Source organism: Sceloporus undulatus, chromosome 1 (assembly GCF_019175285.1).
Source record: "Sceloporus undulatus isolate JIND9_A2432 ecotype Alabama chromosome 1, SceUnd_v1.1, whole genome shotgun sequence".
NCBI lineage: Eukaryota > Metazoa > Chordata > Lepidosauria > Squamata > Phrynosomatidae > Sceloporus > Sceloporus undulatus.
Window position 1 is genome coordinate 1,083,964 of NC_056522.1, and position 10,385 is coordinate 1,094,348.

At 45.8% G+C, this 10,385-nt stretch overlaps 1 protein-coding gene across 2 annotated transcripts in view; it reads right to left on the reverse strand.

The window, feature by feature from the left end:
- Window positions 1-10,385, reverse strand: part of TMEM214 (transmembrane protein 214) — a 28,634-nt gene that overhangs the window by 11,347 nt on the left and 6,902 nt on the right. Inside the window, exons 2-6 of one of the 2 annotated variants that reach the window (XM_042480306.1) lie at window positions 9,734-9,936; window positions 8,147-8,297; window positions 4,601-4,735; window positions 3,959-4,041; window positions 2,568-2,747 (exon numbers count right to left, since the gene is read on the reverse strand). In XM_042480306.1, the coding sequence (XP_042336240.1) occupies window positions 2,568-2,747; window positions 3,959-4,041; window positions 4,601-4,735; window positions 8,147-8,297; window positions 9,734-9,936 (752 nt within the window). The remainder of the gene's footprint in view (window positions 1-2,567; window positions 2,748-3,958; window positions 4,042-4,600; window positions 4,736-8,146; window positions 8,298-9,733; window positions 9,937-10,385) is intronic. The other variant, XM_042480316.1, reaches the window with a different exon arrangement.

Sequence of the window (10,385 nt, forward strand, 5' to 3'; positions counted from 1 at the left end):
AGCAGCGGGAAGGAAGGGCATCCGGCAGAATAACTTCACCAACATCAGGCTGCTGGGCTTATCTGCAGGCATGGCTGGTGCACCAGCACCTTCATTTCTGTCTGCAAGGTGGCAAGAAAGCAGGGCTGGGGGTGCCAAGGCCTGTCTTTTGTGAACTGCACTGGATCCAATTTGGGAGAAAGGCAGCCTGTTAAATAAAGAAACAACTATCTTGGGAGAGCCTGGGCAGGGAGCTGGCCCTCTCAGTCAGGCTCAATGGGGGCAGCAGCCACTTCCAGGTGGAGGGAGACAACGTATGTCCCACAGACAGCTAAGTGTTCGCTTAACTCTGCAAAGAAAGTCAATAAAACCTTTTCCAGTTGCCAGGAGCACTCTAGGCTCAGGAAAATGGGCTGACGGGATGACTGAGAAGGGGAAGGAAAGCTATGCAGAAAAAGAAGAGTTCACTCGCATCCCTGAGATAAGTGAGCATCACCATTTTGCCATTACTGCTTTCCTCTTCCCGCCTCATCCTTTACTCCTTTTGTATCAAGACTTTTCTGGCTATTTGCCTGTCTGTTCTTTTCTTTTAACAAATTGTACCTAAGCCTTTACAAGAGCTGGTTTGGTTGAGAAACTGGATAAATAGGCAATAAATACACAATGGTAAGGAAGTGTCAGGAACACAGGCCCCGCCATGGTTCCCAGCGATATCTTGCCCCATGATTACTGGCTATATGTTGTGTATGTGTTTTGCTTGTAATACTGGATGATGGGATGGAAATATAAGTGAATGTTGCTTTCTTAAAGCTGGGTAATGAAAAGATGTGAGGGATGGAGGAATGTACTTTGAATTGTCTCAAGGGGAAAGAAGCGGCAGCTCTGGGAACAGGAATCTTTTGGTTCAAAGATGAATGGGTGGCGAGTTTCTTGAATCGTTAATTGCTTTTTATGGTGCAAAAAAGCTTTTAATAAGGTGCCTTTTTTCATTATTTGTTGTTTTTTTAATGGATACGTTTTAAAATTGCTTTTAATTCCTGTTTAATTATAGTTTAACTTTTGTGCACCTTAATGAGGTAGATTTTCTCTGTGACTGTTTTCCCTTTGTAAGCAGTCTTGAGTCACAGGGAAAAGGACAGGATATAATTAAATAAGTGAGCCAGTGAAGAAAATGTGGTCCTTCAGATATCCTGGACCTGAGCTGCAGAAGGCTGTTTAGGCTTTTCATGGCAAAATGTCATCAGAGAGGGGTTGCCCTTGCCTTCCTTCGAGGCTGAGAGAGTGCGACTTGCCCAGGGTCACCCAGTCAGTTTCCATGGCTTAGCAGGGATTCAAACCCTGCTTCCCCAGTGCCCTAATCCAACATTCAACCTGTGATAGGTTCAGCTTAGAATCACTAGAAGTCACAAATGACTTGAAGACACACAGCAACTCTAATCAGGACTAACAATATGATTTAGACTATAGTGTATGTGTGGAAATTTGAACTGATGTAAAATAAAGTGGAGCAAAGTCAGCAATGGACCATGGCTCCAGAGAGCAGGGTTTGGCTATCTGCTTGTCCATGGAAACCCACTAAGTGACTTTGGGCAAGTCACTCTTTCTCAGCCGCAGAGGGAGGCAAAGGCAAAGCTCCTCTGAAGAAATCTGCTCATCACATGTAAAACACTGCCTGGGTTGAGACTGTGGAGAGGAGAAAGTAGAAGAAAGACATGCCTGAAGCAGGCAGTTCTTAGGACTCAGCTAACTCTAAAGGTGCAACACCCTGCAGAAAAGGGAGGTGCACAATGACCCACAGCAGCTTCTTTTCATGTGCAGGAAGTGCGTGTGCAGCATGTGCAGTTTCTGCCTCTTTCAGAAATAGCCACCAAACAAGCATCTCTCTACTTGCACAGGGCCAGAGAGTGCTCACTTGCCATACAGGTTTAGGCATACTGAAAAACCTAGCCTCCAATGATATGGCTTCAGTTTCAAAGAGAAGTTATAGTCCACTCAGCAAGGCCTGCAAGGCTCCTCACACAAGCGACCTTCTAATCCACCCCCTTCAGCAATGGCAGGATGGGACACCAAACAACGCCAGCCATACTGACGCCAGTAGCCATCTTGATCTGATAAAAGGAGATCCCAGAATCACAGCCAATGCATTCAGAAGACCTCAGGTCATAAAAGAAAAAGGCATGGTGATAGGACTGTGAGGGGATAAGGACACCACTTGGGTTGCAAATAAACCAACATTATCCGCCACGTCAAAAGAATCTAGGATAAATTAGATTTTAGATATTACGTAGTCTATAATTTTTAGAATCTGGCTGAAGGAGACAGTTGGGCACTATACTGCATTAGCTAAAGCATAAATCACATGAGTAAATTGTGTTGAATAGTTTAAAGATGATTATTACACATTCATATCTAAATAGCAATAGCAAGTATCTTTCTATACCGCTTATCAGTGCACTGAAGCACTCCCAAAGTGGTTTACAAAGTGTAAGCGAATTGCCCCCAACAATCTGGGGGCTCATTTTAGCGACCTCCTCGGAAGGAGGCAAGCCTGAGTCAAGCGTGAGCCCTTTCGCTGGTCTTGAACTCACCTTATGGTTTGTGAGTGAGCGACTGCAGGACAGGCATTTAACCACTGTGCCACCAGGCCACAGAAAGTGATTTTGAGCGAAATCTTGAAATAAGGTACAATGGGTCATACTTTGCCAGGCCCTTACTGCCATTATACTGCCCTGTTTCCTTCTCCTGCACCCAGCTTCCAGAATCACTTGCTGTTAAACAAGACAGACAAAGGGATGGATCCTTAGGGCCCAACCTACATAGTCCCTCCTTGAATTACAACAGGCATGAATGTAAGGTACTAGATTCAGACACAAAATATGAAATGCACAAATAAATGCATGTAAAAAAAGATCTAGGTGTTTTGGTTGACCACAAACTAAACACGAGTCAACAAAGTGATGCAGCTGCTAAAAGAGCCAAGACAATTCTCGGCTTCATAGGGGGATTTCTAGTTGGATGATCAGCCAAATCCAAAGGTTACTCAGCAATGGCCCCTCCACATCCTGGAGAGAAGTGACCAGTGGGCTGCCACAGGGTTATGCCCTGGGCCCAGTGCTATTCAATGACTTGGGTGATGGAATAGAGGGCATGCTTATCAAATTTGCAGATGACACTATATTAGGAGTGATAGCTAATAGCCCAGAATTCAAAAGGACTTTAACAGATTAAAGAACTAGGCCAGAACAAACAAAATGAATTTCAACAGGGAGAAATGTAAGATACTGAACATAGAAGAAAAAGGAAAGGCTCAGATATAGGATGGGAGATATCTGGCTTGACAACAATACATGCAAAAGAGATCTGGGAGTCTTAGCTGAACATGAGCTGAATATGAGTCAACAGTGTGATGCAATTCTAGGCTGCATCAATAGTAACAGTATTCTGCTTTGTCAGACTCCACCTGGGATACTGTGGTCAGTCCTGGGCACTACAGGTCAAGATCCAGACAAGCTGGAACATGCCCAGAAGAGGTTAAACATGGTGGTTAAAGGTCTGGAAACTAAGCCTTATGAGGAACAACTTAGGGAGCTGGGTATGTTGAGCTTGGATAAGAGGAGATGATATGACAGCCATCTTCAAATATTTCTCATGTAGAAAATTGAGGCAACTTGTTTTTTGATGCTCCAGAGACTAGGACACAAACCAATCCATTCAAATTATAAGAAAAGAAATTTCAGCTGAACTTTAGGAAGGCCTTCTTAATGGTAAGAAGTTTAACAGTAGAACAGATTGCCTCAGAAGATAGTGGACACTCTCCTTTGGGGGACTATAAACCGAGGTTGGATACCCATTTCTTGAGAGCGCTTCAACTGTGGATTACCTGCATGATGGGAAGGATGGACAAGATGGCCCTCACAGTCCCTTCTAATTCTCTCATTCCACCCATCCAGGTTGGACACAGGGCGACTGTGCTACTCACCTTGCTCAAATCTGCCGTGGCCACCCGAGGCTTGTCCAAGAGCACAGCCTGTATGCAGATCCTGTAGCCATGCAGTGACTCCCCTGAAAGGAAACAGTGCCAAGGCAAATGATTTAGGGACCTCGGTGTAGGGGAGAACATTGGGGAGCAAATGCCCTCAAGCTACCGGGAACCCCTGGCAAGAAACCACACTAGGAGTGCAGGAAGGAGGGAGGGCATATCACCCTACCTGGGGTGCCTCCTACTTTCCTCAAAACAATGGCATCTTGTGGAAGGAGGTCCCACCTGCAAATGCCACTTCCTTTCCATAGCCTCCAACCTTCTGCCATGAATGGCATTAACTTTTAACTTGCCCACTGCCTGCACTCATGCAACCATTCAATAGCCTCTCTTGAGCCTTTCCCACTCCCGGTCACACATCCCTCTCCAGTCCAACACTGGGAATCACAAATAAGGGAACATATCAGCTTTGCCCAGTCCCACTGGTCACTTTGGGCATGCAGCGTCCTAGAAAAATGACTGGCCTGCCTTTCCTGTTTCCAATCTGTCGCACTTGGCTAACCCCCCCCACCCCTCCCCTGCTTGTAAGGAAGCACACGTGGAAGCCCTTTGGACTGTAGCACTTCTCTGCCAGGCTCTCACCAGGGGTCTTGTCCAGCTCTTGCAACATTGTGTAAATACAGTGGTCAAAGAAAAGCTCCAGGACGCCTGCAGCTTTTGAGAGCAGGGATTTGATGACATTCCTCAGCTCTTTGTTGATAAGGCAGATGGGATAGTCTGCAAGGAAGACATAATACTGGGGTCATATGAAGTAATCATGCCAGTCATCATGCACAGAACTCATTTGCTTCAAGAGCCTCCCCACAGTCCTGTCCAGAAACAAAATCCACAAGGAGTGGAACGGAGAGGAGGTCCTACATGCAAATAGCAGAACATCCCAGAAAATGAACTTGGCCTGGCTCTTGGCAATACCCCATTTTAAAATGCTGCCCTGATAACAGAATAATAATAATAATAATAATAATAATAATAATAATACAGTTTATTTATAGACCGCTTTTCCAAAATAGATCAAAGCGGTGTACAACAGAACAAAACAAATCAATTCAAAATAAAACATAACATATTACAATCATAATCAAATGATAAAACTACTAAAATTACAATTAAAAACTATTAAAACCATACAACTATTAAAACTCAATACAAACTAGCTGGATAAAACCATGTGCATATCGAGGGAAAACAATATCAGGATACATGGGGGAAAGCTTGTTGAAAAAGAAAAGTCTTGAGTTTCTTTCTAAAAAGGTCTAGGGAGGTGACGGAACGGACCTCATCGGGGAGGGTGTTCCAAATCTGCGGGGCTGAGATGGAGAATGCCCTTTGTGAGGTCGATGTATATCTCGTCTTCAAGACCCTCAACAAATGCTTCCCGACCAACCTGATAGTGTGGGGCGGATTGTACGGGGAGAGGCGGTCCTCCAAGTACCCTGGGCCCAAGCCATTTAGGGCTTTATAGGTAATAACCAACACCTTGTATTGGGCTCAGAAGCGAATGGGCAGCCAGTGTAGATCTTGCAGATTAGGTGTTATATGGTTAGCCCTGGAACGTCCAGTGACCAACCTAGCTGCCATATTCTGTACTAATTGAAGCTTCTGGGTTTGGTACAAGGGTTGCCCCATGTAGAGAGCATTACAGAAATCCAATTGAGAGGTTACCAGAGCATGTACCACCGTTTCAAGGTCCCTCTGGCCTAGGTAGGGTCGCAGCTGGCGTATCAGCCGAAGCTGATAACAGGCGCTTCTGATTGTCACATCCACCTGAGAAGTCAGGTGGAGCGATGAGTCCAAAAGCACCCCCAGACTGCGAACTGAGTCCTTTAGGGCGAGCGTGACCCCGTTCAGGACAGGTGGACAAATTTCCTTTCCCGGGCCAGGGGAACCTATCACAAGTACTTCCGTTTTCTCTGGATTCAGACTGAGTCTGTTTTCCCTCATCCAACCCATTACCAACTCCAGACAGGCATTTAGAGGAGAGATGCCATCCCTAGTCACTGCATCAGTCAGAGATGACACCAGCAAGAGTATACTAGGGATTTCCTTGCTTCCTCACCCGCAAGATGGAAACTATGCCTTATGAGGAGAGACTTAGAGAACTGCTGAGTATGTTTAGCCTAAAGAAGGAAAGGTTAAGGGATGACATGATAGCCCTGTTTAAATATTTGAAGGGGTGTCACACTGAGGATGGAGCAAGCTTGTTTTCTGATGCTCCAGAGAACAGGACCCAGAGCAATGGATTCAAGCTACAGGAAAAGAGATTCCCCTTCAACATTAGGAAGAACTTCCTGACAGTAAGATCTGTTTGACGGCAGAAGACACTCCCTAGGAGAGTGATGGGAATCTCCTTCTTTGGAGGTTTTTAAACGGAGGCTGGATGGTCATCTCCTGGGATGCTTTGATTGTGAGTTCCTTCATGGCAGAATGGGGTTGGACTGGATGGTCCTTGTGGTCTATGAAGTGTGCCACAAGCCATGGGAAGAGGCAAAAGAGCAAGGCATGCTGCTCTTGTATTTCTATCAGAATGGTCTGCCTTGGCAGGATTCAAGAACTGGAGAACTATATGTTACACAGAAACAGCTAATCCTTTACTATGAGCCTCTACATGACTTCTGATGTGTAGGACTCTGTGAGTGGGTACAAAAGTTATTTTCAAGTCAATATTTCAAGCCTGTGTGAACAACAAGACTAGGACAGCATAGTGGAGGAACCAATACACATTACAGAGGTAGCCAAGGTACAGGCTTCCAGATGTTTCTAGACTGCAACTCCCAACATCTCTCACGACTGGTTATGGCTGATGGGAGTTGTACCCCAGAAACACATTGGAGATCCATACTTTGCCCAGCCTTGCTATAACAGAAGAGCCAGCAAATATTTTGCCTTTTCCCACCACACTACTGTAAGAACAAAGCTACAGCATTTACAAAATTCCAGTCCATCATGCTGCACTACTGCCATCGACATTAAGTCCCAGTTTTACTTGTGGTGTTGCAAGCATCCCACAGAAGGAGGGCAGGAACAAAAAACTAGCCAGAAGAGCAATAAGCAAGTACATTTCTATACCGCTTATCAGTGAACTAGCATTCTCTCAGCGGTTTACAACATGTAAGCTAATTGCACCCAACAAGCTGGGGACTCATTTTACTAACCTACAAAAGAATGGAAGGCTAAGTCAACCCTGGAGCCCCTGGGATCAGACTTCACAACCTTGTGGCTGCAGGACTGGCCTTTAACTACTGAGCCACCAGGGCTCCTTTCAACCAGGCTGGCTGTATTCTGCAGCTGGAGGAAGGCCAAGGCTTTGATAATGTGCTTTGCTAACAGTTATTGAGCACCTTAACACAGAGAGGGACCCTGAGTAGAATATAAGTGTCAAGCCAAGAGACTTGCTTTTGGCCTCCCAAGTGTGGATGGAGCAGCTGGGAGCAGGCAGGCCCTGCCAGTCCCCAGGGCTCTCCCCACCATTCTCAAGTTACAGCCTCTCTTATTGCCAAGGCAGAATACTCCGAATGGCTCACCCAGGGGCTACCAATTTTGTGTGACACATACAGTAATGCAGGAGACGCCACTGGTAAATACTAGAATTTTTTAAAAAAGCAAGCTTTTCACAAAAGGAAGGAATGAGAAGCCACTCACTTGTGGTTCACATCTGTGGAAGAAATGACTCAAAGATTTTCAGGTATGTGGAAAATTACACATCTTTGGCTACAATGCCCAGAATTTCTCTCTTCAGTTCCATCCCACCTCCAAATTCACTCTTTTGTCTAAACTTCCAAGAAAGAAATGTTCAGCCAAACAAACCATTGCAGTATGAAAATATGAAGAAATCACCCACCCCCATTTTTTGTGCAAGATTCTATTCAACTGCAAGGTTGTTCTAAATGCAGAATTCTAAATCATTTAGGCAAGAGTTTAACCATGTGTCATTCATTAAGCTTCATTTCTCCCTTTTAGTGACCAACCACTGAATGCCAACAGCAGAATGCCATGCAAGGATCTACAAACACATAGAGGAATCTAGAATGCTGGGTGGACAGACTGCCCTTCCTGGATGTATAAGCAAGAAAGAAGGCCCCCTCCACCGCCACAGAAGGAGGGCAAGGCTACTGCCCTGACGTCACTGACCATGAGGATGCTGGCTGAGGGTGGGGTCACTCTTTGGGGACTGCAGCTTGTAGTTCAGATAGCCAGCCAGGTCTTTGAGCCACACGGAAGGATTTTCTGGGAACATGCTTAGGCTTTTATCCAGCTCCTTCTGCAGTTCTGACACATCCAGCTGGCAAGAGAAGGGAAAGGAGACTCAAATGAACAGAAGGAAAAAAGCAAGAACTAGCATTTCAGTCTTTGTGGCAGTCATGGGTGGAAGGAGAAACTCTGCTTTGTAAGTGACTCTAATCTCTGGAGACAAGATACAGGAAACCCATATTCCACTGGCCACCTCACTCTGCTCCATGATCCTCCGGGGAACCGGGCAGAGGTCTTACATCTCACCTACTGCCTGATCAACAAAGAGGAAATGCTTCCAGGGATTAAATGGAGAGCCCTTCTATGTGTGAAATCAGAGAAGGAACAAAGGAATGGTTTGGGCCCTGCAACTCCCTTAGGGATCACAATGGGGACACATCAACCAAGGGTTCTCTCTCCCGCCGTAGCACACCAAAACAGAACTGCCAATAAACAGAGAGAACCAGTCTCCATAGATTGTCAGCAAAGACTTGTCTGGACCTGCTGCAAGCCTGGAGCTGTGGGAGAGGGAAAAGACAGGGCCTCTCTGAAACACTGCACCTTCCCTTCCTTCCCCAGATCAAAACTGGCTCTTAGATTAGATACGTGTGAGACACATTTTCTCCCAGACTCCAGGAGAGGAGGAGCCAATGCATCCCCAGCTCACAGATTAAGGGAGGCAAGCAGAGGGGAAATCACACAGGGAGAAATAACCACATGGCACTGGTTTCCCCTGGTTTTTAGACTGTTGCTATATACCTAGAAACTTGAAAAAGCTTCAGTATCTTCTAAAATGTCCCCTTCAAGAGATAAGCCTACTATATTAAATAATAATAACAATAATAATAATGGCCAGGTTTTATCACCCGTGGGGTGAACAACAGTAACTCTGGATAATAAAGAAACAACACAGGTTTGTTTTACGTCATCCATTTATCCACTTGATATATACCTGAAGTAAGAGTGTCTTCAGGCTTAGGATTAGAGAGTAGTTCTGATTGTTTCTCTGCATCATTTGGGCATAGTTTTTGGGTGAACATTGCCCAATAACTGCACCAATTGTTGGTTTTAAAAAATAAGGGGTTGAGGAGTGAAGGGGGACTTTGGGGGCTGCAAAAGTAGGTCTGACCATTAGAAACCTGCAGTTTCCCAGATCTTTCCTAATCTTCGTGAAGAGGCTCCTGGCTTAATCCTGTTGTTAGTTCTAACTAGAGTAAACCCACTGAATCAACTAAATTTGCTTACATTCAGCAACTGATTCAGTGGGTGTACTCTGTTTCAAACTAGCCACCAGTATTCTAGCCACTATGTGCAAAAGCACAATGCCAAACTCAACAAACATTTTGGATTAGCAACTCATGTGGCTCACTCAGCCCAACACAGCAGGAAACTACTGTAAAATTCCCAGAGCAAGGCTTTCCCCTAATCTGCTTCCTATGCTCAAACACATGCTCCCAACCCCAAGGGAGGGCACAGAGCGCCACTCACCGCCTTCAGAGCCTCCTCCAATGTCCGGAATTTTGTTTCCTTTTGTCTTGCGTCTGTGGCTGGTGCTTTCTTGGCATTTTTCCCTGTGTTTTGCTTCTTCTGCTGCTGGGTTCCTGGAGGTGGTGGCACTTGTTCCTTGTTCTGTTTCTTCACTGTCTTCTCAAAGCCCAGCTCAAAGAGGGTTTCTGAAGTAGCCAGAGGAACTAAAAGGGGGGCAAAGCAGGAAAAGGAGATACAAAACAGAGGCAAGTGAGGAGTGCTGGCCCCAGAAAAACAAAGCGGGCACACTGCCTGGCAGGAAGGGATGCAAATCTAACGCACCCCAGAGAGGCACGGCTGTCTGGGACCTGAACTAAGGCTCAGGGTTCAATAAAGTGGGCCCTTAGTATCTGCTGGGATTTAGCCCCAGGACCCCACATGGATATCAAAACCCATGGATGCGCAAGTCCCATTATATAGAATGGGGTGGCGTTGTTGTTGTTGTTGTTACAGTTGGCCCTTGGCATCCACTGGGATTTAGCTCCAGGACCACAAGTGGGTACCAAACCCCATGGTGTCATACAACAAGGCAGAGGCTTTCCCAGACCCAGTTCCCTGCTACGCTTTGCGGGGAGCCAGGCACCACTCACAAGGCCCAGGTCCCCCCCCCCCC